The sequence below is a fragment of the Pseudonaja textilis genome, chromosome 9, assembly GCF_049901715.1.
Source record: "Pseudonaja textilis isolate UNSWEBS1 chromosome 9, rPseTex1.2, whole genome shotgun sequence".
Lineage (NCBI taxonomy): Eukaryota > Metazoa > Chordata > Lepidosauria > Squamata > Elapidae > Pseudonaja > Pseudonaja textilis.
Genome location: NC_141998.1, coordinates 27,074,158 through 27,101,092, shown reverse-complemented (window position 1 = coordinate 27,101,092; position 26,935 = coordinate 27,074,158). Strand labels below are relative to the sequence as shown.

Sequence of the window (26,935 nt, the reverse complement as noted above, 5' to 3'; positions counted from 1 at the left end):
CCCCACCCCCCCGAGGCCTTGGGACCTTTTCGCAGGGGAGAGAGACACTGTGTGCGTATGTAGGTGTGATGTATGTCCGTGTATGGTGTGGGACACAATATGCGGGGCTGCCCAGACCAACACTTAGATCTCCCAATTGCCACTCATTATCCCTGGGAGCCTTTTATGCCCCAGCGCACCGTTTCCTGGCATGCTGAGATTGGACCACGGCAGAGAGATGGGCCTGTTGCCATTTGGCCGAGACTGTCATTGATTGCTGGATATTAAATTTAAATCCCATGATGTAAAATGCATAGATTTGGTTACGTTTATCCTGGAGAAGTCAGGTCAGGAAGAACCCCAACTGCTCCGGGCTCAGTCCCAGCAAAGGCACCCAAAGGGGGCTCGATTGTTTGCGGTTCTTCAGAGGACTGTTTGGATGTGACGCTAAGGGGAGGGCAGTCCTGGCTCTGCTCATTTCCTGGGCTGGGAGAGGGAAGAAAGGCGGGGAGGCCTCAGTGGGTCACATGCCTGCTGTAGAGGTGTCAGCGGTGCCACCTATTGGCTGCCCACGTAAAGACAGGGAGCAGGTGGCTGGGCCACGTTGGCTCCGGCGCCCTGTTCCCAGCCGTTCTGGGGAGGCTCGGGTGACGTAGGTGCAGCGTTGCAAAGGTGGACGTGGTTCAGAAAAGTGGGCATACGCTTGAATTAAACAGGGTGTCAAAAACCTGGAACCTTCTTGCTGTGTGGAAGAAACGGATGCACTGAGCCTGGAGGAGGAGAGCAGAGCAGATTCCTCAGCGCTGTGATGCCAGCCCACGATCGGCCATCGCGGATTGCTCCTAGGAGCCCCTGCCTAGGCGCTGGCTGCCAGTCCAGTGGGAAGGGGCCTCCATGGCACCCCCGGAGCCAGAGTTTCAAGAGGCGTCTAACCGTCGGACTGAAGGATTTCCTTTCCTTTCCTTCTCCTCTTCTGCTGTCTGGGCAAGAGAGAAGCCGGGCTGTAAATCAGATACGGAGAGGTCACTAAGCAAAATCGCGTTAGAGGGGCCTTGATTCCCAAGCGCTTAATAAAAAAGGGCTTTCTGAGAGCACCTCCTCCTCCTCCTCCTTCAGGGATGGTCTCCTTGCTTTGTTTAAAGCACCAGCAGAGCTTGTTAAGAGACTTTCAGGGGTGGAAGCACACCTGCTCAGCCCCAGAGCTTTCCTGGAGGTGCTCCAGTCCCTGCACCCCCTGTGTGCAAACCTTCCACCTTTGGGGTCTTTGCGGCAGGACGACTTAGTGTCGTGCGCTGAATCTTCTTGGGAGAGTTTCCCCACAAAGCAAGTTTACCCCCAGCTTTGCTCCCCCTTCTCCTGCTTCCCCTCCAGGGAGCAGAGCTGCCCTCTTTCTAGGGTTTGCAGGGCAGCAGCCCGTTGGGAGGGAAAGGGCCCTGGAACCATGAAAGCCCTGAGCAGGGAGGCCAGAGGGGTTACCTGCCGGTCCGGGACAGCCGCTGAAGGGGGCCCAAGGAGGCAGAAAGATGGCGGTAAAACATTTTGCTGCCTGAAGGATAAAGCAGTTCCCGTCCTGCTTGCTCCCAGTATTTGCTCCCACCAGGAAAGTGGCACCGGTTTGGGTTGCATGTGGAATTGCGGTCGCCCTGGTGAGAGGAAAGGAGGTGGCTTCTCAGCAAGGATCTGCTGGGACAGGGTGGAACAGATCCCACGGGGAGAAAGCAGCAACGGAGACCGAGCAGTGTGGAGAGCAGCCCACAGCGTCATTCACAGTGGTTCCTCTCAGGGACTCCCATCCGACAGCTGCCCGCGGAGTAGTCGTTGCTGGGCTGGACGAGGAAGGAGGGGGGCTGCAGAACTCGGATTTGCAGGAACTTAGATCCAGGGGCCTTTTGAGAATTCATTTACTCTTTTCATGTTACGCTGGATCTCAGCTCTCCTCCAGGAGCTCAGGACAATGCCCCTTGTCCTTACTCTTCCCTTGTGAGGTCGGCTGGGCTGAGAGGAAGCCCTTGGCAAGCCCCCTCCTGCAGGCTCTGCAGGCTGTTCTGCAGAGCCCACCCTTGGAAGGGGGGGGCGGGGGGGGCAAGGCTTGTCCGTTGACACCAGAGGCAGGAAGGAGGCCCGGCCTTGTTCGAGCTCTTCAGCTGACCCATAGTGCCTCCTTCGGGCCTCCCGTTTCTAAACGGCTGGTTGCTGCATGGATTTTTTTGCAGTTGAAAGTAGCTCCACCAGGTGGAACTCTTGGCTAGGTCAGTCTTGCTTTCTGAACCTTTTGGATTAAAAACGATGCGCTTGAGCAGAGAAAATCTTCATTTGATGATCGGTGTGACCTTCCGTTGTGTAAACAATGCCTTCAAGAGTTTCCGAGATACTTACGGGGTCTATTTGCTATTCTCAATCAAAAGAGGAAGGTTAATTGCCACAGGACCCCCCCAGCTTCCTGCATTAGTTTTCACACATAAGGTGGTTTTCTTGTTTGGGGTTTAAATTAGTATCTGAATTGGGCCACTTTGTCTAGTTCAGAATGCTGGGCTTTATGGAGGAATGCAACCAATTTGTACAACCTTCCTTAAAATGAGTAAATCCCTGGAAAGCCACCATTCAGAGGACAGTTTATAGAAAGTTGCTGTCATACCGATCGGGGTTTTTGGCCCCGCCTTGACAAGTTATTCAGAGTTAGAAATAAATCATGCAGTTCAATGGACGGTCGTTTTTCTTGCTGTCTGCTCCCTTTATGCTCTCAGAATGACTCAGGCGGCCCGGAACAGCAATTCCGCTCCGCCTGCCCATTCTGGGCCTAATAACTGCTCTCGTTTTTGCCCTTTCAGGTGGCAATAAAGATCATTGACAAGACTCAGCTGGATGAGGAGAACCTCAAGAAGATCTTTCGGGAAGTGCAGATTATGAAGATGCTGTGCCACCCGCATATCATCAGATTGTATCAGGTCTGCCGGCTGAGTAACTGAGACGGGGACAGGCACCGCGTTGGTAAAGACTTGGGGGGGGGGGCGGCGGTAGGAGGTGCCTCCAACCTTCGGGCTCCTTTTGATCCAGAGGGGACCTCTGCGTGTCATGGGGGGGGGAAAGGGGGGCTCTTGGAATCTGCAAGTCTTCCTGGGCCTTTTGGCCCCCACAATCAATAGGCATCTGATTCCAATGGATCCAGTGATTCCAGAGTAAAACACTCCTGGTGAATGCCATAAAAGGTAACTGTGGAGCCTTCTGTGGAGCCTTGGGTGCCTCTCCCATGGGGAATCCTTCTGAGAGGACAGACAGACAGACAGACACACACACACCCCGAGAAGAAACCAGGTTAGCAGAGGCTGTTCTGTCCTCAGCCTGTCCGTATCAGTGGCTTTTCTGTCCTTGTTCAGGTCATGGAGACGGAGCGAATGATTTATCTGGTAACGGAGTATGCAAGCGGAGGGGAGATCTTTGGTAAGAACATTGTTTGCCGTATTCAGCCAAAATATCTTTGGTCGACTCCAGTAAATAAAATAGCTGCCAGCCCTTTTGCTTCCTTTTCGGCTGATGCTCTTTGGAAGTTTCCATGGCCGCAGAATTGCCCTGGAAAGAAGATGGGGGGCTCTGGTGCACCTGGATAAAAGAAAAGCCAGAGGGGATCATTCTGAGGGGGGCTCTGGGCATAGCAGAGGACTCAACCTGTGAAGGCTTGGGAGAAGGGACAGCCTGCGGAGGAGGTTGGCCTTCGGGGCAGGTCAGCTGCCAACGGGGCTAGAGTTTTCCCTGGTCAACCCAGCCAGACCCACTGGGCCGCCCTGCTGAGTTTCCCAGAGCACTAGAAACCACCTGGGAAGCAGAATAGCCGTCTAACCGGCTCCATCCCCCCCGCGTCTCCTTCAGATCACCTGGTGGCTCACGGACGAATGGCCGAAAAGGAGGCTCGGAAGAAGTTTAAGCAGATAGTAGCAGCTGTGCACTTCTGCCACTGTCACCATATTGTCCACAGAGACCTGAAGGCTGAGAATTTGCTTCTGGATGCAAATCTGAACATCAAAATAGCAGGTGATCCATTGTAACTCCGACTTTCAAAAGAGTTCCTGGCAAAACAGGCGGCCCCTTTGTGGACCGGCAGGCTAAGAAAGTTCAGAGGAGGAGAAGGGGGGTGAGTGCACAGGCCTCACCACAGAGGAGGCGAGGGGGGCTTTGCATGGAATGGCTGCACTTCCGGATGGCACCTAGTTACTTAGCCTGGCTGGAGCAGGAGGAGAAGAGATCTAAGCGGCTCCACTGGCCAGTTGGATTCAGCGCAAGGGATCCCCAGCTCCTGTCAGGGGAGGGGCCTCAAGGGCCGTGCTGGAGAGCTGTGTGGGAAGCAGCGGCCACGCAGGTGCGGCTCTGCGTGCCGCTCTCCCCTGGACGCCCCCCTGGTCTTGGGCTGTTGTGCGGGACAATAGGCGAAACAGGCCGTTTGGTGGGGAATCACCGGCCTTTCCTTCCTTCCTTCCTTCCTTCCTTCCTTCCCTCCCTCCCTCCCTCCCTCCCTCCCTCCCTCCCTCCCTTCTCTTCCAGATTTTGGATTCAGTAACATCTTCACTCCTGGTCAGCTACTGAAGACCTGGTGTGGAAGTCCCCCTTACGCGGCCCCTGAACTTTTCGAAGGGAAGGAGTATGACGGGCCGAAAGTGGACATCTGGGTAAGTGGCAGAGGCCTCGGAGTGGCCGAAGGGGCCTCGCTGGGTTCCAGAAGCCAGCCTTCAGAGCGGGAATCTTGGCCTTGGGGGCGGGGGCCTCCTCCCCGCTGCCCTACAGAGGGGACTGGGGCCTCTTCTTTTGCAGAGCCTCGGGGTGGTGCTCTATGTGCTGGTGTGCGGGGCCCTGCCCTTCGATGGCAGCACGCTGCAGAACCTGCGGGCGAGGGTGCTGAGCGGGAAGTTTCGCATCCCATTCTTCATGTCAACAGGTACGGAGCAGGGCTGGATGCCGGCTGGGGCTGGGCCCACCTAGCAGGGTGTTTGGCGGGGTGGAGCGCGGACAAGCACCGGACGAACCGGCTTCTGCGTCCTGGTGTCCGTTGGATGGAGAAGCAGAGCCCCGGAAAGCTTGCGCCCCCCCACCGCCCCCCCCTTGGGCCAGGCACACAGGATCCAAAGAGCCCCTGGCGGCAGGGCATTGGACCCCTTTCTTGGGACCGTGGGGTCCTGGTGGGACCAGCCCGGGCCCCGAGGACCGCATCAAGCCACAGATTTGCAAGGGCAAAGGCGGGGCCCCGGGGCGCAGGTCCTCATCCCGGCCGCTCTCTTGCAGAGTGTGAACACTTGATCCGCCACATGCTGGTGCTGGAGCCGAGCAAGCGGCTCTCCATGGAGCAGATCTGCAAGCACAAGTGGATGAAGCTGGGGGAGGCCGACCCCGACTTTGGCACAGTGAGTCCAGGCGCGGCTTTCCCTGGCCGCCGGCAGAGGGTCCTGTGGGGCAGCAGGGCAGCTCAAGGGGGGGCCGGCCGGGGAGCGGAGGCAGTTCCAGAGCCTCCCCACAAAGGGAGGGAGGGAGGGAGGGGCTGGTTCCCCGCCAGCCCTGCTCTCTCAGCTCTGGGGTGTGTGTGGGGGTGGGGATGATGCCCTGCTCAGCCAGCTCATAGGCAGCAACCCCCCTTTGAGCCCCTGTCCTTTTTCTTGGGGAGGGAGCACGCAGCCCTGAACAAGTTCTCCGCTTCCCAGTTGATAGCAGAATGTCAGCAGCTGAAAGCCGAGAGGCAGCTGGAGCCCCTGAACGAGGAGGTGCTGCTGGCCATGGCGGAGATGGGGCTGGACAAGGAGCGCATCCTGCAGGTACCAAGGCCCCTGGCCCTTCGGGGACCCCTGGGCACCCTGTGTGGGTGGGGAAGAGTGACGTGTGGCTCTTGTGCCCCCCAGTCACTGAGGACCGAGGCCTACGACCACTACAGTGCAATCTACAGCCTGCTCTGCGATCGCCAGAAGAGGCATAAAACCCTGCGCACGTCAGCCCTGCCCAGCCTGCCCCGGACTCTGGCCTTTCCGGCACCTGCCAGTCTCCAGGTCAGTCTTGGGGCAGCGGTGGCTCTGCTGCTGGGCAGCCAGCCAGCCAGCCAGCGTAGGACCCAGAGGGGGGGGCCGTCCCTGCCTCACAGCCCCCCTGGGGCTTTTGCCCAGGCGCTTCCGGTGAACTGGGCACGGCTCTCTGGGCCTGGCTGTCAGGCGGACGGGACAGCTGTGGCTGGGCTCCTCAGGGCGCCTGCTGCCCTTGGCCCAGCCAAGCTCTGGCCAGGGCTCCTGTGCGGCCCAGCCGAGGGAAGGCAAGCCGGGCCTCCTGCAGGGTCCCCTGGGGGGATTCCTTTCCTCCCCAGCTGGAGGGGCTGCTCCCCACCCGCCTCCCCCACCCAAGAGGCAGCCCCTAACTGGAGCTCTCAGAAGGCCCTTCCCTGGGTGGCTCCCCTGGGTGGCTTCCAGGCCAGGCTGAGGCTTCCCGGCCCCCCCACCCCACCCCTCGGGGCTGGTAGAGGGCCTGGAGGGGGGAGGGGGGAGGATGCTGGGCCTTGGTGGCAGAGCGGGAGGGCCGGGCCCAGCCCAGGGCAGCGTTCAGTGCTCGGCGGGTGGCTCTGCTTTACAGACGGAACCTGCTGGCAACCCAGTGAGCCTCAGCGTCCCCCAAGTGCAGCTCATCAACCCCGACAACCAGATAGTGGAGGTAAGGGCCCTTCCTCCCAGGGCTGCCTCCTGGGGCCTCCCCTCCCGCTTCCGGAGCCTGGGGCATTCCTCCTTCCGGGGCCTTGCTCTTCCAGGCGGATGGCACCATGAACCTGGACAGCGACGAAGGAGAGGAGCCCTCGCCCGAAGCCCTGGTCCGCTACCTCTCCATGCGCAGGCACACTGTCGGGGTGGCTGATCCTCGGTGAGCGTTGCTCCGTTGGAGTAACAGGGGAGGGGGGTGTTTCTACTGGAGGGGTTGCTCCTCCGCCCCTCCCCCAGCACTTTGGCCAAGAAGGCAGTGGGGGCCCCAGGCAGCTCCGGGAGTCCAAGCGCTGGTCTCTTCCTTTGGGCAGCACGGAGGTGATGGAGGACCTGCAGAAGCTGCTCCCGGGCTTCCCGCGAATCGCCCCCCAGGGCCCCTTCCTGCAGGTGGCCCCCAATGTGAGCGTGGCAGCCAACCTGCTCCCCATGCAGCACCTGCAGCCGACCGGCCAGTTGGAGTACAAGGTACCCTTCCCTTCCCCTGCGCGCCTCAGCCTGGCAGGCGGCTGCTGGGGCGGGGCGGGGGGGGCGGCCAAGCAGCGGGTGGCCGTGAGAGAAAGCTTCGTTGCAGGAGCAGTCTCTGCTGCAGCCGCCAACGCTGCAGCTGCTCAACGGGATGGGGCCGCTGGGCCGCAGGGCCTCCGACGGGGGAGCCAACATCCAGCTGCACGCCCAGCAGCTCCTGAAGCGTCCCCGAGGCCCATCTCCCCTCGTCACCATGACACCCGTAAGCAGCCCTGGTTTTCCTCGGGAGGCCTCTCCGTGGGTGGCTGTGGCGGAGGCCCCTGTCCCGGGCGGGGGAGGCCTCGGAATTGGCTTCCCAAACTGCCCCCCTCCGTCCCGTTTCCTGGGCCCCTGGTGGAGGGGCTCCCTTGCGGGATGAGCCGTTTCCTCCCCCTCCTCCTGGGGGACCGTTGCTGTTGGCCAAGTGCAGCCAGTCCTCTTGTCTCCCTTCAGGCAGTGCCTGCTGTGACCCCCGTGGACGAGGAGAGCTCGGACGGGGAGCCGGACCAGGAAGCCGTGCAGAGGTAACGCTCCCGCTGCCTCCCGGGAAGGGGGCTTCCGCTTGCTTTTGCTTCCCTGGGAGCTGAGGGGTTCTCTCTCTATCTCTCTCTCTCTCTCTCTCTCTCTCTCTCTCACACACACACACACACACACACACACACACACATACACACACACACACACACACCCCTCACTTTGTCTTTCCTCCCAACACCCGTCTTGGGGCTTTTGTGCTGGGAAAGGCCGGCAGTGGCCTTGGCTGCCGATGCCCAGAGGTCGGGGTATTTGGCTGGGTGGTAAAAACGAGAGTCACTGGTTGAGATGAGCAGCCGTAGAAATCCAATGATAGGTAATAACTCCCCCCACCCCACCCCCAGCCTGGCTGCCTCTTAAAGGCATTTGAGAGCCCCCCACCCCCAAGTCCTTGGGAAGTCCTTCCGGTGCTACAAGATTGGGTATCGGTTGGATGGCAGCCCCGCGGCACCTCCTGCTGAGCCTCTCCTGCAGTAAGAGCGGTGGGGCACCCGGCCGGCCTGACTCCCAGGCCCCTTGGCCCAGGCTCAGGGAGGGCAGCGGCTCCTTGGGAAGCGAGGCTGCTCTTCCCCCGTGGGAGCAGAGGACAGGAAGGGGAAGCCGGGCTGCGCCAGAGGCTGCCTGGCGAGTAGAGGAGGGGACGGCCCTTCCGGGAGGCCTGAGCCCAGAGTGGGGCCACCAGAGTGGACGCCGCGGCCCAGGGGAGCGCAGAGAAGGATGGGCTCTCACCTCTTGCCCTGGAAGAGTGGAGGCAGCCTGGAGGCCTTCCTTCCAAGGCTTTCGCAGAAGGGAGGCTGGCACGTCCCCCCCTCGCCCCCGCAGGGCTCCACCCAGGTCCATTTTTAAAGTCTCCCACGAGAACTTGCAAGGCCCAGGCAATTTTGAGCTAAGAAGTGAGGATTTGGGGTGGCTCCTGTGGCATCCTGGGAAGGCGCCTCCTGCTGGCCGAACATGCTGGTGGGCCCCGTCCTACGTGGCCCTTCCCCACTTCTCTGCCCTGAGCAGTGCGCCTTCCCTCCCTCCCTCCCTTCTGGGCCTTCCTGTCAATGATCCTCCCAGGCCAGGTGGCTGCTCTGGAGGGGGGCCCTTCCGCCCCCCCCCGAACCTGAGGGCCTAGAGAGGGTGGGCTCTCCTGTTGGTGTTGGGCAAGGCTGCTCCCCAGGGGCTCAGGGCAGAGCGAGCGGTGGGCCAGAAAATGGCCCTCTCCACCGCCAGCAGGGCTGGGGCAGGGCTGGCCTGCGTGGGGGCCACGGAGGCCCTGCAAACTCTCCCGCTTCTTCCTGGACCCCCTGGGGGTGGGGGTGGGGCAGGTGTGTCATGGCCGTGTGGTCACTGTTGCTGCGCTCCTCACAGCCGCCTTGCCTGGGGGCCCTTCCTTTGTCCCTAAGCAGCCAGCCATGCGTCCTCTTCCTGCTTTCCTTACGGGCCAGGGGTGGGCATCCCGGTGAGCTCTGGGGAAGCCTGGCCATTGCGGGCCAGCAGCCTCCTTTCAGCCCAGCCCACCTGCAGCCTTAGGAGTGGGGCCAGGCGCTCAAAGGCGCCAGGTTTCCATTGGTCCCGTCCAGCTCAGCACCGGACCGGCTGCCTTGATGGCGTCCTTCTGCCAGGCGGAAAGGCTGGACCCCTCTGACCCTTTGGGGCCCATCAGCCCTTGAACCCCCCCCGTTAGAGGGGTTCTCCTGCCAGGCTCGCCCTTCCTTGGGGGGCCCAGCGCGGGTGCTGAAAAAGCCCCCCTTGCCCGTCTTTCCTCCTGGGTGAGCCTGCTTGCAACTCCACCCGCTTGGCTGAATTCTCTGGCCCTCCTGCTTTCTCCGGAGTGGGGCTGAGCCAGAAATGGCCGACCTCTGGCTCTCTCTTTCGCTGCCTCGCTGCCTGTGGCCCCCTCCCTCATACCAGGCTCTAGAGAGGTGGGCAAGAGGCTGCCCCCCCCCTCTGCTGCTGCTGCTGCCGCTGCTGCCGCTGCCGCCCACCGGCCTTCCGGAGGTCCCGGGCGCTGCCCTTCCACTCATCTCCTCTGCTCCTGCTCCTTGCAGATACTTGGCCAATAGGTCCAAGCGGCACACCCTGGCCATGACCAACCCCACGGCGGAAATCCCGCCCGAATTGCAGAGGCAGCTCGGACAGCAGCCCTTCCGCTCCCGGGCCCCACACCTGGCGCCTGACCAGCACCGGTGAGTAGCGGCGCCAGATGCTTGGAAAGCTGCCCCTCTCTCGAGTTTGCCCAGGTGCCTGTGGCTCAAGTCAGTGGCCCCTCGAGTTCCCTGCCCCCCTCGGGCCTCGCAGGGCGGGGGTCCGTGCTGAGCCCCTCAGCATAGCAGAGGTGGGGGCTTTGTTGCCCCCCCAGGCAGCTTGGTGGGCAGCTGGCTAACTGGGTGGCCGCCTGCCAACCCTCCGGGCCTTGGTGGACGCAGGGTGGAGTTGGAAAGCCGCAGCCTCAGCAACAGCAACAGCAGCTTGACAGCCTCTGACTTGCGAGCAGGACGGGGGAGGCGGCAGCCGGAGCAGGCAGCCGCCTCCTGTTTGTGCTGACACAGGGGCTGCCTCTCGGAGAGCGACCTCTGAACCTCGAGCGTGTCAACAACTCCCTCATTTGCGCGCGAGTGGCCTCTTGGCCTGCCGTTCGGAGGGGGGGGCAGAGGGAGCAGCCCTGACCATTGGTCACAGGGAAATGACCCCTCCGCATGGGCGGGTGCAGAAGTCCCTTCGCTCCCTGGGAAGGCCAGCAGGAGGGGCTCTGCCCCCTCTCTCCCACTCCTCTTGGCTTGCCCCCGCAAGCCCCCTTCCTGCCCCCCGTGTCTCGAGGGGAGCTGGAGGTCTCCCCGGGCAGAGAGTGATGTCACCGGAAAGCAGGTGGACTCTGAGCCGGCTGGGGCCACACAGCTGCCACGCTGGAAGCCGAGCCAAAGGGCAGAGATAAGAGTCCTCCCCTTCTGGGACTCAGCTGAGCCGCCCTCGTCCCTCCCTCTGCTCTGCTGGCCCCCAGGAAGCCAGGGAGGACCAGGACCACCGCCTGAGCAGGCAGGCACTGGGGAGAGGAGCTGCCCGGGGGCGTTGGCACACAGGGCTCCCAGGCCCTGGCAGACGACTTGGGGGGAGGGAGGGGGTGGCCCCAGAGGCCCCTCCTGTGGAGCCAAGCCTTGTTCTTCGGGAGAGGCAAAGGGGGGACGAGGCCGGCCCCTTCCTCCCCCTTCCCTGCAGTGCCCTGGGTCTGGGCCGGGGAAGGTCCAGGCGTCTGAGGGGCCTCCCTGAAGCCCTGGGCCAGGCAGCCCTGCCTTCGTGGCTTTGACAGGAGGGGAGATGCCCACCCGTGGAATGGAGGTCTTGGGTGGGGTCTGCCTCTCCCTCCCCGTCACTTCGGATCACAGGCCTGATCCATGGCCGCCCCTCACCCGGACCCCTGCAGCATTGGCAGTGGGCCCAAGGCGGGAGAGCCAGCCAGACAAGGAGGCCAAAGCCCCGGCTAAGCGCCGCTATCCCAGAGGAGTCCTGGGAGGAGGGCCCCTCCCGCCACCCAGGGGCCGCCAGAGGAAACCCCTCCTGAAGAGGGAGGCTTAGGCCACGGGGCCCGTGGGGACCCAGACAGGGTGGGCAGGGCCCTGTTGCCAAGGAGCGAGAGGCCAGGGCTGGGTTGGGCCAAGGGGCAAAGCCCGAAGGCTGGGGGAAGAGCGGGGCAGGCTGGCCTCCCTTCCTCGGCCTGCTTCCTGCCCAGGAACAGGCTCTCCCCTTGAAGCTCCTCCCTTCAGCTGCCCTCATGCGGGCCCTGCCAGCGGAAGCCCGGCCCCTCCCCCCCTCCCTCCCTCCCGTCCTCTCCAGGCCTTTTGGGGGGTCTTAGCTGGGCGCTGAGAAACCCTGGGCCCTGCTGGCTAAGCAGGCCCATCAGCCCCAGTGGACAGGATCCACTTGCCTGGAGCCCCGACCCCTCTGGAGAGGAGCTGGTCCAGGCCGTTCTCCCCCCTGCGTGGACCTGGGCATCCGCCTCGGCCCCTTGCAAAATGTGAACGGGGATCAGGCTCCTCTTGGGCTTCAGACGGGCGTTAAATCCACTGCAGCCTTTCTGGGCTCCTGGGAGGAAGAAGCCCCCGGGGGCCCTTGGCCGGTCTTGGAGAGGGGCGGGGGCAGCTCCTCCCCTCCTCTGTGGCTGCTCAGGGGGTCCTTGGGAGTTCAGGAGGCGGCCAGAAAGGCTGTGAAGCCAGAGCACTGCACCCCCCTACCCGCACATGGCTTTGGAGTCTGGAGGGGGGGCTGTTTCTCCTTGCCATGAGTTGCTCTGGCCAATCAGAGACGAGTCAGGTAGGTTTGGCTGGCAGCCAGCGACTGGACCCCTCTGTCCCAAGGGGGGGCTCCTGTTCTGTTGGGGGCGGCAGTGGAGGGGGGCAGGCTGGATTTTGGGCCAACGGCCCTGGGGTCAAGCTGCTCCTCCTAGCCTCCCCGCCCCCCTCTGTGTGTCCCCAGCTACGTCTACAAGGACTCGAACACGCTGCACCTCCCCACGGAGCGCTTCTCCCCAGTGCGCCGTTTCTCGGACGGGGCGGCCAGCATCCAGGCCTTCAAGGCGCAGCTGGAGAAGATGGGCAACCACAGCAGCATCAAGCAGCTCCAGCAGGTAGCGGGCCCAGCCGGGGCGGCCGGGTGGGAGGTTGGCCTGCAGGGTGGGGGGTGGGGGGCGGCCCGGATTTTGGGAACAGAGCGCTCCTTTGCCCCTGCGGAGCTGCCAGCTTTCGGTTCAGGGCCCCTTGGTGCACCCGGTCATTGCTGGGCCAGGCACCGGCTGCTGGGGGAGCTCTCTGGCCGCCCTCGGCCAGGGAAGCTGCCGGACGCTTCCGTGGGCCCCCACTCGGGCGGGCAGCTCCCAGGGTGCTTGCGGGGGAGCAAGGGTGGCAGGGATGCCCACTTGAGGCGAGGCTCTGCGGGCAGAGTGGGGCAGCTTCTCTGGAAGAGGGCGCTGCCTCCGGCCTGCCCTTCTGCGCAGTGCTGGTGGGTCGTCCCAGCCGCGCCCCCCCCGCCCCCCCCCCGCCAAGGCCCGGCCTGCTGCAGCCCTTCCGCCTTGGCTGAGCCTCCGGGGGGGCGGGGGGGGGGGCTTCTTTCAGGAGTGTGAGCAGCTGCAGAAGATGTACGGGGGCCACCTGGACGAGCGGACGCGGGAGAAGACGCAGCAGCAGCACATCTTGTACCAGCAGGAGCAGCACCACCAGATCCTCCAGCAGCAGATCCAGGTGGGGGGGGGGGCAGAACCTCCTCCGCCCCCCCTCTGCCCTGCGGGCGTCCCAGCTGAATCCCAGCAGGGCAGGAGCTGGATGCAGGGGCAGCACTCCTTTCGCCCATTGCTGACCGCACGCCCCTCTCTCCTTCCTCCTCCGCCCCGGCACAGGACTGCATCCGTCCGCCACAACCTTCCACCCCGCTGCAAGCGGCAAGTGAGAACCAGCCGGCTCTGCTCACTCACCAGCTCCAGAGGTAAGCCAAGCCTGGGCCCGGCCTGCCTTCTGGGCTCCCTCCTCCCCGCCCCTCCTGCAGGGGAGGCCTCTGGAAAGGCCCGGCTCAGGCGTTCTGGGGCCCAGCTCCCCTGCAGGAGGCAAGGATGGCCGGGAAACTGCTGAGCACAGCAATCGAGGGACGCGGGGCGGAGCTTGGAGCCGTGGCGGGGAGAAAACTGCCTTTCATTTCCTGGGCCTGAATTTATCGCTGAAGCATCAGCATTGGGCAGCCCAGGTGTGAGGCCGGCCGGCCCTCAGGCTGGACCCTGCGTGGAAGTTCCGGGGCCGGGTGGCTCAGTGCTCCTGGGGGGCCCAGCTGGGAGCGGCTGGACTCGAGGGCCAGGGCTTTGGTCCCAGCGGGGCCCGGCTTCCCTGCTCTCAGCTCCAGGCGGTTCTGCTGGGGGGCGGAAGGTCCCGGGGCTGCCAGCCAGAGACGGGGCGGCTCCCTCTGGGGACTCTGCGCCTGATTCTTTCTTTGTGCCCGCAGATTACAGATCCAGCCCTCCAGCCCACCCCCCAGCCACCCCAGCAACCACCTCTTCAAGCAGACGGAGAGCAGCCCCCCGCCCGTCAGCAGCAGCCTGCTCCAGACCCACGGTAGGCGTTTGGGCTTGCTCCAGGGGGCCCCTCGGCTGCCCAGGGAGGGCCGGGGTCTCCGGGGAGGAAGGTGAGGAGGGCCGGGACCCGCTTGCCAGGAGGGCTCTGCTCTTTGCAGGTGCAGCCTCCCAGAGCCCGTTCCAGGGGGGGACGCCGTCGCCTCCGCCTCCACACGGCAGCCTCTTCCAGCAGCCTGGGAACCGCTCCCCGCCCCCGAGCCTGGCCTTGCCCTGCCTGGGCCTGCCGCAGCCGGGGCAGCCCGTCCCCCTCCCCATGCAGGAGCCTGGCGACCTCCTGGGCAGCAGCCTTCGGCAGGGCGGGCGGGGCTTGCCCCTGGCCCCCAGCGCTAGTCCACTGCAGATGCACCACCGTGCCAGTCTGATGGCCTCCCTGACCTACGGGCACCGGCCCCTCGCCAAGCAGCTCAGCACAGACGGTGCCGAGTCCTCCCACAGGTACGGCCCTGCCGGCTGGCCGAGGGCGGGGGAGGGCCGGCACGCCTGGCTTGGCCCTGCAGGCTACGATCCAGGCGGGCCTCCCCGCAGGCAGCCCCCCCTGACCCGGGACCCCCGGGGCTCCCTCCTCCTCCCTCTTGGCAGGTACCCGTCCACCGCAGGCTACCCCCAGGCGCACCTGCACCCCCAGCTCTTCCCGGAGCCCCCGCGTCTCTCCGAGCAGCTTCGTCCCTGCGGCCCCCGGCCTGAAGGTGCCGCTGGTGGAGCAGTTCCCGGGCTTCCCGCCGAGCAGCCAGCAGCAGCAGCAGCAGCAGCAGCAGCACTACGCGGCCTCTGCCCTGCACCAGGCCCTGCTCTCCCCGACCCCCCCAGACTACAGCCGGCGGCAGCAAGTGGCCCCCATCCTGCAGGGCCTGCTTTCCCCCCGCCACTCGCTGGCCGGCCACCCGGACCTGCGGCTGCCCCAGGTGGAGGTGGCCCAGCTGATCAAGCGGCGGCAGCAGCACCACCAGCACCACCAGCACCAGCACCAGCAGCAGCAGCAGCAGCAGCAGCAGCAGCAGGAGTTCCAGCAGGAGCTCTTCCGGCAGATGAGCCAGGGGGAGGCGGGACAGGGGCTGCCCTGCCTGGCCCAGAAACTCTCCGACCGGCCTCCCCTGGCTTTGCCTTACCAGAACGCTGACCCTTTCCAGCCCCACGCCGGCCCCCAGCCCCTCCTGAAAGTCAGGGGGCCGGACGGCGTCTCGCACGTCTCGGGGCCGGCGCGCGGATACGCCCCCCTGCCTTCAGCCCTGATGCACTCGGAGAGCATGGAGGAGGAGGAGGAGGAGGAGGAGGCGGACTGCTTGTGCCAGGGGCCCCGGGACCCTTTCCCAGGCCACAAGACCAAAGGCTGCCCTGAGGCGCGGCTCCTCGTGAGCATGGGGGACTCGGACTCTCTGTTTGGGCCGGCCAAGGGCGAGCCAGAGCTCGGAGCCCACCTGTACCGGCCCCAGGCCGTTTCCCCCTTCTGTCGGAGCGAAGTGCCCTGCTCAGGTAAGGCCAGCCCGAGCCCCCCTCCAGGGTGGCTGGGGGGCAGGAAAGCCCCCTCCTCTCTCAGCTGCCTCTCTCAGGGCCTGGCGGCCCCAGCACTGCTCAGCGGGGGGTGAGCTGGATTCGGAGCAGCAGCAGGTGTGTGTGTGTGGGGGCGTTCTAGGAGCTGCTGCAGTTCTGTGGAGTTCTGTCGGGCCAGGCGAGGGCCAGCCTGGAGGGGTGGGGCAGACTGAGACTGCCCGACGGATCATCGGGCGGCGGGGGGGGAGGGGGCTTTGGGATGAAGGGAAGATGCCCCGACAGCGGCCAGGCGTGGAAGGAGAGCTGGCCCAGGAGGCGGCCTTTCCCCTGCCCCAGCTGAGCCGGGGCTCGAGGGGCCGAACGTCAGGCCGGCTGGGAGGCCCTCCCGAGCTCCTGACCTCTGTGGCCCTCCTGCCTGTCCCCGCAGATCCCATGGTCACCGGGGGCCAGGAGAGGGCCTCGCCCGGGCAGGTGGAGATGGCCGAGGTGGAGGGGCTCACGGCGTACCCGGCGAGAAGGATCCCTGGGGCGCACCCCAGGCCCCGGCCCCTGCAGAGGCACCACACCATCCAGAACAGCGACGATGCCTACGTGCGTTGGGGGCCCCTTGCCTGGGCCCTGAGTGGGGGTGGTGGCTGGAGGGCTTCCCTCTCTTCTCCGCCCCCCAGCCTCTCAGTGCCCCCTTTGCTGGCTGCTGCAGGTGCAACTGGACCCTTTGCTGGGCATGAGCCTGATGGCCGGGAAAGCCCTTAGTTCCGCCCGGATGGCCGACGCGGTTCTCAGCCAGACCCTCCCCGAGGGAGAGCGGAGGGGTGAGTGCCGGGCACACCACGCAGGGGGACATGGAGGGGGCCTCGGGGGGCAGGGGCTTCTGCTTGTGGTCCAGGAGGGCAGCACCCCCCGTCCTTCGGCCTTGGAGGTGCCGGGGGCAGCTGAGCCACCCCTGGGCTTCCCTTCCCTCTCCCCCCACAGGCTGTGGGGAGCAGCTGGAGGGCCAGGAGCAGCCCGGCTTGGGTGAGGGCAGCCCGCATCTCAACGCCTCTTGCTACCCCTCCACCTGTGTCACCGACGTCCTGCTGAGCTACCGGCACCCGGAGCTTCCCTTCGGGGTGGAGCAAGCCGGGGTGTAGCAAGGCGACGGCAGCCGTGAGTGCGCGTCCTATGCAGCAGCGGCGGCAGCAGCGGCAGCAGAAGGAGGGGGAGGGGAGGGCGGGAGGGGGGCCCGGGGGAGCCCGAGGCTGCAGGGCCCGGCCTCCGCCGCCCGCAGGGCTTGTGCCTTTAAGGGCCGTCGGGTTGCAGCGCCAGCCCCGCTGCTCACACTGCCCTTCCAGGCCTTGCTGCCTTGGCAGGTTGGGCACCGCTCCGCAGTGAGAAAGTCCATTTCACACCGACAGTATCTTGCAGCCTTGCACCAAACAGCCATCTTCGCGTTTCTCTGGGAAGGAAGGAAACCTCATGGTGGTGGTGGTGGTGGCGGCGGCTCTTCCTCCTCCTCCTCCTCCTCCTCCTCCTCCTCCTCCTCCTCGTTGGTCCAAAAGTGCGCTTGTCCCTTTCGGATGTTCTTCGTCATTGCCATATCTGCCTGTGATGCCAGCTGTTCCGGAAGCGCCAACCGCCCTCCGGGGGCTGCCGAGATGGACTGACCACCCCCACGAGGGCAGCCGGCGCCTCCCTGGCCTCGCTGGAGCCAGCAATAAGCCGACTGTGGGACGGGCCTTTCCAGGGACTGAGGAGGGGCCGGGCGGGGCTGGGGCCGTCTCCATGCCTGCCTGCCTGCCTTCTGTTGCTCGACCCCCCCAAAAGCCCTCTCCAGATTCAGGCTCCCCCCCGTCCCCTCCCGGCCGCGGTGCAATATTGCTTTTGTGTCTCATTTATTGACTTTTCTGTGTTTGGATTTTGTCATTGTGCTTAAACATCCTTTTCTTTCTCTGTTTGTACCTCTTTCCCATTCATATCATGTGCTCTCTTTCCTCCTTTACTTTAATTCTAAGAAAGTTTGGTTCTTGTTTTTTAACTTGTTTCCCTCCAGATCATGTAGGAATTCGTTTCAGTAATTTTTTGGTATTATTATTATTATTATTATTATTAATATTAATAAATTAATTCAGAATGCCTTCCTGCCCCTGGCCGTGCTGCTTGACCCCTGCTCCCTCCCCCTCTCGACTCTTCCCCAGGCCTGGCCTCTGGGAGCCCCCTTTGGGGACTGACTGGGCGGAGGCCCCTTGGGTGCCCCCCACCCCCGAATCTCTTTGGGAGGGTCTTTTTAAAGGGACGCGCAGGATCCCTCGGAGAGCTGAGCCCCCCCTCCCCTCCCTTGGGGAGCCCCTGGCCGCCTCCTCCGGGCCCGATCAGAGGCTCTTCGTTTGGCCTCCTGTTTACATTACCTGGGAGGTGACAGCAGCGCCCCCCTCGCCCCCCCAGCCCTATTCCAACAGGCCGGGCGGGGCTGTTTCGCAGTATCCCATTTTTGTTTGTTTTCAGTTTTGGTTTTTTTTAATTGTTGCTTTGTATTGTATAATCAGTACTTACAGTATATGTTGAATGTATAACATTGCTATTATTTCTGTTTTGGGGAAACGTCCAGAGTATTTCTCTCATTTATGTTGGACTAAAACAAGAGCCCCTACACACACACACACACACACACACACACACACACACACACACACACAGGCTCCCCAGGTTTTTCAGTCAATTCTTAGTTCCGTTTTGGGTGGGTGGTCGTTTGCAACTAGTTGTTCAAATAAACCCTCGATTCTGATTGGCTCTCAGTTCTGGTCTGGCTCCTCTCTTGCGGCTGTTGGAGAAGCTGCTTCCCAGCCCAGCGCCCCCCACCCCCCCTTTCCTTGGGAGGGGTGTTCGGGGCATCCATGACATCCATGCTGCAATGCTGCAGGTGACGCTCCGCCCCTTTGGCTTTGGCCACGCCCTGCGGGGGCTCCTTTGCCCAAGAGCCCCCCCCCACGAGCCTCTTGCAGGGAGAAACAGGCCATAAGGGGGGGTCTCCCCCAAGGTGGCTTCTGTGGCTCTTGGGGTCTGGGCCAGTGCCAGGGCCCCGACCGGCCTCTCTGCGTTAGATGAAAGTCTGGTCCCCTTGGAGCCGGCAGGGTTTGGCGGCTGACCCGACCGGCCAAGCTCTTCCTTGCCAGCTCAGCGCAAGAAGCCTCCGTCCGAGCTCGGGGCAGTGGCCGGCCAGGGAGCCCTCGAGCGGGGAGGAGGAGCCCGGCCTCTGCCCCTCTTTGCACGGAGGGCCCCTCTTTCTCCTGTCACGGAACTGGCAGCCGTTGCCAGCTCCAAAGCTTTGGCCTGAGCTGCGTCCAGGGCCTCTGGGACCCTGCCAGGCCTGCTGGCCTCCTCGCTGGGCACCTGGGCAGCTCCTCCCCCGTAGGGCCCCCTTTCCAGGGGAGACGCTCCAAAGGGGGCCTCTGGGTGCCCAGCCTGCCGCTTGCTCGGGGCAGCCGCTCCCAGGGGCACAAAGGAGCGGCTCGGCCCCATTTCGCCCAGTGGAGCAGTCGGAGGAGTCTGGATCCAGAACCTGGAGCAGCCACTCTTCACCTCCCTCCGCCTTTGCTGGTGGCAGAAGTGGGGGGGGGCATCCCTCCTCCACCCTCGCCCCCCCCACCTGCCTATGGGCTGGGAGAAGCGCAGGGGAGCCGGCCCTGTGTGACCCCCGTGGCTTCTCCGGAAATCTGGCTTTGGGAGCCCTTGGGTGCAGAGCCCCCACCCCCGCCCCCAGGGGGCTTGGTCCCGCTACGTGAGTTGAAGACAGGAGCGGCCCCCCCCTCCATCCCGGGTGTGGAAGGGCAGCCGTGGTGCGGACGGCCTCCTTCAGGCTGGGCTGGGCTTGCCCAGGGTGCTTGGCGTCCTCACGCCCTTCGTGCTGAGCAGGGCTCAGGGCTGCATTTGGCACCTCCAGGAGTAGCTTCAACGGGAGGCGGGAGCCAACGGGAGTGCTGGCCTTTGCTGGGTTCTCGTGCAGCCCAACTGAGCGGATCCTGCCCGAGGTGTTAGGCCTGGTTAGGAAGGGAAACCATCTCATGCCCACAAAAGGGTTTGCACAGGCCCCGGGTGAGCCCTTTCGGGGGGTGGGGTGTCTCTGCCAACCCCCCCCCCCTTTTCATCCAGAACTTTTGGAGTGGGTGTTCTCTGCCGGGGGTGTGTGTGCTGATTTGCCAGTCCGCCTCTCTGACTCTCGTGCGCCATTCCTCTCTGCTCCCTGCACTTGGGAGTCTGCCCAGGCAGGCCGCTGCTCCGCTGCTTGGGGCGGAAGGGCCCACCGAGGGCCTGGCCTTGGTAGCGGGAGGAAACCTGGCTCAGCCTCCTGGTCTGGCCCCAAATTTGGGGTGAACCCGGCCTCCCATCAGCTTGCCTGGAGAGTGAAAGCATCCCACGGCCGGAGGGCCCTGCCGGCCGCTAAGCCTCAGCCAAGAGCCCCAGGCCCTCCGCCTCTTTCCTGCAGCTGCTCCTGGCCGAGGAGGGCCCGCTTGGGGTCCGTCGGCCAGCTCGGTGTGCAACTTGGCCCCAAGCCCGGCCCAGCTCTTGGCCGGATCCCAGCGTGATCCCTTGTCCTTGGTTCTCCCGCCTGGGGATGTGTTTGATCCTTGAACTCTTAAGCGCCACATAGTCATCGCTCAGGAGTGAATTCCCTGTTTATAGCCACGGCTTATCTCCAGCAATAAACAACCCGGCCGGTATAAAAAGCCTCCTCCGACCGCCTGCAGCAAAGACCACGGAAGACACCCAAGCGGCTGGTAAGATGCGGGCACCTGCCGGGCTTGGCTTGGTCCGGCTGCTTTCTCTGCTGACCCCTCTGCCCAATCCCTCGGCCGGCACGGGGCTGGCAGGGAAGAAGGGCCAGGGGACACTTGCTCGGGGCCCACTGCTCGGGGGACACTGTTGGGCTGAGGTGGCGCCTGGGCATTAAAAGCCACCCTGTGCCCCTCCAACTCAGCCCAATTTCCTTCCGGCCACTGCCCGTGCCGGGAGGTGGCCCTGGGGGTCTGGGCACAGCGGGGGGAGGGGCTTCTCTTTCCCAACGCCTTTTCTCGCTCCCAGGGCAGAAGGTAGTTCAGGATGCAGAGCCTCAGTCTTGCCCTGGCCGTCCTGCTCCTTACAGGTGAGTGTCTGGGCCAAGGACCCCTCAGTTGGGCCAGGCTGGGGATGAGGGCCGTTGCTTCTGCGGGGGGCGCCAGGGCTGCCTCTGGGTAGCTCCGCCTGGGCTGAGCCAGCTCCCCCTTGCCCTGCAGGAGCCCAGGCCCGCTACTTCTGGCAGCATGACGACCCCCAGCAGACCCGCCTGGAACGCCTGCAGGAAGCGAGCCAGGTGTACCTGGAGTCGGCCAAGGAGGCCGTCCAGCAAGCCATTGCCCAGTTTGACCAGTCCGCCGTGGCCCAGGAGCTGCAGTGAGTAGTGCCTTGCGCATGGGGGTGGGGTGGGTGGGGGGACGGAGATGGAAGGCAGGGGAGCGGAGGGGGGGAAGAGTCCCTGGCCCCTCACTGTCCTCCTCCTGGGTCCCCGCTGACAGGCGAGGGCCGGGCGGGTGGGCCCCGGAGAGGATGCCCCCAGGTCTCGTTTTGGAAGATTAAAAAGGATAGGAAACTCCAAGGGAGAAGCCCCGAGTGACAAAGCCAAAAGGCTCTGAGGAGGGAAGAGAAAGCACAGCCTCCGAGGGGACCCCAGTCTGAGGGAGGAGCACCAGCCTCTTTGGGCTCTGGGCTCAGGATGCCCCCCACCCTGATTGGCAGGCAGGGCAAGGGGGCAGAGTGTCCACCACTCCGTTGTTGGAGGCCCTGCCAGGGGGCCCAGGGCTGCCCATACCCCGGGCAAAGCACAGCCTTAAAACAGCCAGGCCAAGGTGAAGCTGGTCTCTGAGCCCCCTCCCCCTGTGGGAGGTGGGGGAGGCCTTTGGGGTAGTTTCACACCTCCTCCCCCCAGCATCTTTGGGTGGTTACGGCAACCCGGGAGAGGCTGGTGGCGTCTCCTGGGCGCCTCTTAAATGCGGCTTCAGTGTTTGTGCTACTGCGAGAGATCACACACAAGGAGCAGCGAGTTTGTTGCAATGCTTGGGCTGAGCAAGGGATTAATACTCCAAACCAGTTGATTTTCAGAGGTGGTTTGTATATGCTTTGAATTCGATTCACCTTCCAAATACAGTGTATAAACGGAAACGTAGGTTAACTAAACAGGATGGCCGGCTTTCCAGATTCTTTCAGAGATGCTGTGCGTGAACAGCAGCCAACCAATAATTCATCTTTCTGTGCAAAATCAGTGGCTCGCTGTATTTTTAAAGGATATGACATGAGAAATGCACCTCTCATGATTTAAAACTGAAACAAAATCACCAGGCAATATATTTTCAGCTCTACTTCCCTTGAAAGAAGCAATGGGTGTTAATTTCCTAGCAATCACAGTCACACATTGAGGGGCCTTTTCTCTTATACTCTCTATTCATTTGAGCTCTTTCGCTGAAACAGTGTGATTTTTTTTTTAAAAAACCAAATGAAAATAGTTTTTGAAAAACCTTTGATGTTCTTGCTAGGAGTTGTTGGTTTTATTCTGTTGTAGCCTGGGGAGAATCTAGACAGTGGGACGGGAAAAAACATTAGATAGGTGACCTCGTTCGTGGACCACCACAAAGCATGAGCCAGCGATGTGCTGCAGCTGCCAAAAAGGCCAGTGCAGTTCTGGGCTGCTTCAACAGAGGGACAGCATCAAGATTACAAGGAGTGATTTTGTCCAGCTTTATACCACACCCCATAAGACCATAGTAGGAACAGTGCATCCAGTTCTGGCCATCGTGACACAGAAAAGATGCCGAGGCCTTCGGGTGCGGAGAAGAGCAAGGAAGAAGATGCCATAAAAGGGTCCGGAGACTAAATTGTATGAACAGTTGAGGGAGCTGCGCATGTCTAACTTACAGGACAGGAGGATTTGGGGTGGGTGGGGCGGGGCATGATAACTGTCTTCCAGGACTTGAAATTGGGGTTGGACTAGAAGACCTCTAAGGCCCCTTCCGTTCGTAGGATTCTGTGTTTTATTGGTTATAACGTCGTTTTCTTCAGCCAGATCAACTTCCCGCCCTGTCGTCCAACAAAATATGTGTTTCGATTCCCCCCCGCCCCTTGTTTTCCCAAACGCTCTGGGCCTTGTGGGGGCAGCTTCTCTGTCCTCTGCAGCCTCTGACTCGGCTGTTGCTCTCTTGCAGAGTGAACATAGGGCAGAAGCTGGAAGCCTTAGCCATTGTGGTGCGAGAGATCAAGGAGCAGGTGACCCCTGAGCTGCAAGAGCTGAGAACCGAACTGCAGACAGCCTGGCAGACGCTGAAGGAAGAACTGACCAAGGACGTGCACGAGGTCGGAGCCCAGATCCAGCCCTTGGTGAGGAAGCTCCGGGAGAATGTGCAGCAGGATGCGTCCGCCTACTTCCAGCAGCTGAGAACCATCTCCCAGGACATCAACCAGGTGGCCCAGGAGAAGCTGAGGCCGATAGCCGAGGACTTCCGGGACAAGGTGCGAAGCCATGTGGACGAGTTCCGCAAGGACGCCGCTCCTTACGCCAAGAAGCTGGAGCAGCTGATCCAGGAGAAGGCCAAGACGCTGGAGCAGAGCGCCGTGACCGAGCTCACCAACTTGCAGACTGAGCTGCAGGAGCAAGTGACCGAAGTGCGGGAGAAATTAGGGCCCATCTGGGAAACGGCCCGGGAGGAGCTGCTCAACTTGCTGCAGAGCGCCAAATCCTTGTTTGTGACCGCCGGAGGTGCGGAGCAGCAGCAGCAGCAGCAGAGCTAGAGGCCCTGCATGGGTCTGTCCCCCCCCAAAAGTCCCAGTGACCCATCCTAGCGGCTGAGGAGGCTGGCGATTCCTTTCCCAGACAGCGGGAGGCCAGAACCCTCCCGCACCCTGTCTGGCTCCAAGTCTTGTGTCCCTTCCCCAGACTCTTTTCTCTTCTTCTTCTTCTTCTTCTTCTTCTTTTGTGCCCAATAAAAAAACAGAAACAAAAACGGTGCTTTGCAAATGATCTCTGTGTCCACTTGCATGATGGGGGCCCCGGGGCAGACCTGGGCGGCGAGAGACTCGGGGTTCAGCTCACCCAAAGCTCCTCCGTGCCTGGTTGGCAGCTTCCTCCCCACATTTAGTCCCAAAGGAGCATGGGGGGCGGGGTGACCCTCAGGCTTGGGACACAGGGTGGCTCCCCCCTCCCGGAAGACGGCCTTCCCCCATAGGTCAGCCCACGCGTGGCGTTATGGCGCCAAAGTCGGGAGCAAACGGTTGCTTTGGAATGCAGCCGCTTTGGGGTTGGTAGGACCCAGGAAAGGTTTTCGGGCCAGAGCCAAAGTGCCTGAAGGCAGCCCTGCTTCTCCCTGGGCCCCACGCCAGGTTGGGGGTGGGGGGCCCTGGGCAGAGCCTTCCCTGCTTCCCCCTCCACAAGATGGGCAGCCCCACCGGGCCAGGGCTCAGCAGGGGCAGGTTTCGGGACACACCTCGGCTCTTGTGCCTATAGTCTGCAGACAAGGAGGAACCGTGGAAGCCCCGCCCCTCACGCCCCTCCGAAATCGGTGCAGGGCTCCTGCTGGTGGAGGAATCCCCGTCCATTCGGTGTGCCGAAAGAAAGAACGAGAGCCAAGCGTGCAACGTTCCACTAGTTTTAATGAGGAAAATTCCACACGGGAGCGAGAGAAAGAGAAAGAAGCCAGGAGGGGGGGACAGAAGAGCGGGCGGGAGGTGTGGGGTGTCCCCAGCGGAGCAGGAGTAGGGAGAGCTGCCCCCGGGCTCCTGGGTGTGGAATGGGGCTCCGGGCTCACGCTGGATTTCTCTCCAGCAGGTTTGACACGCGAGTCTTTACTTGTTCAAAAGCATCCCGGGCGCGTTCAATGCCAGCCTCTGCCAGTTCCCTGGAGAGAGTTACGATGGGGTGAGAAGGGGAGGAAAGCGAGTCCAGGGAACAGGACCCCCCGCCCCCCGCGAGAGGCCCCCTTGGGCTGGATTCAGGGGCCAGAAGCAGAATTTACACGGTCAGCCAGCCGATTGTCCTTGCTGGCCAAAGCAAGGCTTTGTACCGAACGAGCGCCCGGTCAGCCTTGACCAACTGGGGGGCCGCCTGGAGGTGCGGGGAGAGGCGCCCGGGTTCTCCAGAAGCCGCGCAGGCAACGCGATCCAGCTCTGCCCTGCGGGGAGTTCACGCCCAGCCCCTCTGGAAGAGCCGTCGCTCACAGGAGGAGCAGCCCCCGAGGGCCGTGCAGCGCCTCCGTTCTCCTGCTCACCCCCCAAATGCCAGAGACCCCCCCCAGACCCACCTCACTTGCTGGTAAACGGGCGATTCTTGGATAGCGGCGATGCGCTCTTGCGCCTTCTGGACGAGGCCCTGGAAACGGGTCCTCAGCGTCTCCTGGCCTTCCTCCGCGCCTGGGGACCAAGGGGCGGGAGCCTGAGGATCTCTCCAGGGAGGGGCAAGGCAAGAGCCCGGCAAGAGCAAGGCGCCTCCCCCGCTCCCGGAGCACCCGGGCCCCCCACTGCCGGGGCCCCAGCTCGGCTCCCTTGCCGGGGCCCCCTCTTACGTGCAACGGTGGCCAGCAGCGCCAGCAGCGCCAGCAGCAGCAGGAGCGGGACTCTCATCTTCCCTCGGGGGTCCTGTGCCGGGAAAAGGGGCCGTCACTGGCCTGGAAGGGGCTGCTCTTACTGGGGGCGGCTCTTGGGCCCTGGGCTCCTCTCGGGCGGGGATCTTTCCAGAGGCCGGGCAAGAAGGGGAAGGGAGCCAGGCGGGGCCAGGACTGGTCAGCGAGGGGTACAGCTGGCGGGAGGGCGCCGGGCTTGGGGCCCTTCAGGGCTTAGCCAGGCGGGGGTCCCAGCGCCCGCCCGCCCGCCCCCCAGTCGGAAAGCTTTACGCGGAGAGCTCCTCGCCCACCTTTTCTCCAGGAGCTGAAAGCGACGCTTGTCCTTCAACCCGAAACAGCGGCCCTGCGAGGTAGGCTGAGAGCGAGAGGGAGCGAGACGGGCTCAGACCCCGCGAGGGAGACGCGACTGCCGTTCCCCCGGCCCGCCGCCTGCCCGCCCGCCCCGCGGGACCCGCCCGCGAAGTGCGGAGAGCGACCCGCCGCTTGCCCGCCCCTCCTCACCTTCTGGCCGGGCTTTCCCGAGGAGCTGTCCGGACTGGCGAAGGGAGGCTGCAGCTCCCCTTTATACTCTCCCCCGCTGCCCCCCGGTGGGCTGCGCGGCCAAAGTTCCGCTGGGGGGTTGGGAGGGGCCGGGCCAGGCCAGTGGGGGCTTCCATTCCTCCGGCCCCCATTTGCTGTGTTTGCCCTGCAGTTGCCTCTGCTGGGGTTGGGAAATTCACCCGCCGGGCCCGCCCTCGGCCTGAACCACTGGTCTGGCAGAGCCCCGGGTTGGGCATTGGGGGCCAGGAGGGGGCCTCGTCCGGTGCCACCTTTTCTTCTTTGCTGGACGGGGCATCTTGGAGCCCAACATGGTAGGCCAGCTGGCCTGGCCAGGGAAATGGGACACCAGTGATGGCCGCTGTGAAAGAAGTAGGGGCCCCCTTCCCATGCCCGCCTCAGTGGGGCCGGGGCCCTGTTTCCTGTGGCTCCCAGGGCTCCCTCTGATTTTCTGGGGGTCTCCTTCCCAAGCGATGCCATGGGTGTGCCTGGGTGGGGGAGGGGAGTGTGGGGCATCTCACAACCTGGAGACCACCCTCTCTTCTGCCTTCTCCTGATTTGGGGCTTCACAGCCAGTTGCCAGTCTGTGAAGAGGGTCCCAGGGCTTGTTTGGAGTCTCTTGGGAAGCACTGTGTGTGTGTGTGTGTGTGTGTAGGGGGGGGGCTCAATAAACCTGCCCCTCCAGTCCTTGCTGGGACCAGGCTGGAGTGTTTCTGGGCCAGCTCTTCTTTTGGGGAGACTTTGGAAAACAGGGTACACAAACAAGGGATCCAAACCCACCCGGCTAGCATACTTCTCTGGGGAGACTGTCGTCTCAGGGGGACGTGGGGGGCTTGGCCCAGATTGGGGTGGGGCTATCAGGGCCAAGTCAGGGCCTCTGCCTGGGGTGGCTTCCCCAAACAAGCCAGAGGGCCCAACTCCTTTCTCTTCCTGCAGCCACAGGACTTTCCTGGCCAGGGCAGCCCCGGCTCCTGGCTGGAGACCTTCCTTTCCACAGGCTCTTTGGGGCTCCCACCCAACCCAACACCCTCCGGCAACCTGTGGCCTCTCAGCACCAACAGGTTTATCTTTGAACCCTGCAGGTTGTTGTTGGCCACTGCCCCTTCCTCCTGCACAACAGCCCTGCCTCGCCTTGGACTGTGACCGCCAGATCACACATCCAGGCCAGCCAGGGGTCAGTTAAACAAACCATTTCTACACCCCAGGACGAGCCTCCAAGTCCACACGGCGTGCACCTCTCTGCTGCCTGTTTCAGTCCATGCTCAGAGGCAAGAGCGGAGGGGCACCTTCCGTCTCTAGACCTGAACTCTGTCCCATTCCAAGAAGCACCCACTCGAGACCGCCCCCCCCCAAACCAGGTCTGCTTGTCCAACAAGTGCAGACAATTCCCTTGGACCCAGGAGGCCGAGGCTTTGGCCAGGACCTTCCCCAGGATAACACGTGGCCAAGGGAAGTGAGGCTGAGAGGTGGAAGGTCCA

The 26,935-nt window shown here is 63.2% G+C and overlaps 3 protein-coding genes and 1 long non-coding RNA gene across 4 annotated transcripts in view; 2 read left to right on the top strand and 2 right to left on the bottom strand.

Annotated features, from left to right (window-relative positions):
* Window positions 1-16,767, top strand: part of SIK3 (SIK family kinase 3) — a 38,057-nt gene extending 21,290 nt beyond the window's left edge. Inside the window, 24 exon segments of the mRNA XM_087938704.1 lie at window positions 2,808-2,924; window positions 3,354-3,417; window positions 3,844-4,005; window positions 4,513-4,637; window positions 4,780-4,903; window positions 5,248-5,366; window positions 5,661-5,771; window positions 5,856-5,999; window positions 6,571-6,648; window positions 6,743-6,852; window positions 7,004-7,157; window positions 7,264-7,419; window positions 7,650-7,720; window positions 9,764-9,901; window positions 12,183-12,333; window positions 12,818-12,943; window positions 13,099-13,184; window positions 13,692-13,801; window positions 13,920-14,256; window positions 14,401-14,460; window positions 14,462-15,291; window positions 15,737-15,900; window positions 16,010-16,121; window positions 16,282-16,767. Of these exon segments, the coding sequence (XP_087794830.1) occupies window positions 2,808-2,924; window positions 3,354-3,417; window positions 3,844-4,005; window positions 4,513-4,637; window positions 4,780-4,903; window positions 5,248-5,366; window positions 5,661-5,771; window positions 5,856-5,999; window positions 6,571-6,648; window positions 6,743-6,852; window positions 7,004-7,157; window positions 7,264-7,419; window positions 7,650-7,720; window positions 9,764-9,901; window positions 12,183-12,333; window positions 12,818-12,943; window positions 13,099-13,184; window positions 13,692-13,801; window positions 13,920-14,256; window positions 14,401-14,460; window positions 14,462-15,291; window positions 15,737-15,900; window positions 16,010-16,121; window positions 16,282-16,439 (3,807 nt within the window). The 3' untranslated portion in view covers window positions 16,440-16,767.
* Window positions 16,768-17,724: 957 nt separating this feature from the next.
* On the bottom strand, window positions 17,725-18,261 carry LOC148125084 (uncharacterized). The gene is made up of 2 exons (XR_015744618.1): window positions 18,185-18,261; window positions 17,725-18,154 (listed from the first exon to the last, which is right to left on the bottom strand). It is a non-coding gene; the product is annotated as an uncharacterized LOC148125084 (long non-coding RNA).
* A 1,770-nt stretch (window positions 18,262-20,031) lies between these two features.
* Window positions 20,032-23,309, top strand: APOA1 (apolipoprotein A1). The gene is made up of 4 exons (XM_026709088.2): window positions 20,032-20,060; window positions 20,365-20,425; window positions 20,556-20,712; window positions 22,515-23,309. Exons 2-4 carry the CDS (start codon window positions 20,383-20,385, stop codon window positions 23,095-23,097), a joined length of 783 nt encoding a protein of 260 aa, XP_026564873.1. The 5' UTR covers window positions 20,032-20,060; window positions 20,365-20,382; the 3' UTR covers window positions 23,098-23,309.
* A 628-nt stretch (window positions 23,310-23,937) lies between these two features.
* On the bottom strand, window positions 23,938-25,457 carry APOC3 (apolipoprotein C3). The gene is made up of 5 exons (XM_087938711.1): window positions 25,422-25,457; window positions 25,211-25,275; window positions 24,864-24,936; window positions 24,603-24,711; window positions 23,938-24,200 (listed from the first exon to the last, which is right to left on the bottom strand). The coding sequence occupies exons 3-5, from the start codon at window positions 24,919-24,921 to the stop codon at window positions 24,107-24,109; spliced, it is 261 nt and encodes an 86-aa protein (XP_087794837.1). The 5' UTR covers window positions 24,922-24,936; window positions 25,211-25,275; window positions 25,422-25,457; the 3' UTR covers window positions 23,938-24,106.
* Window positions 25,458-26,935: the final 1,478 nt, after the last annotated feature.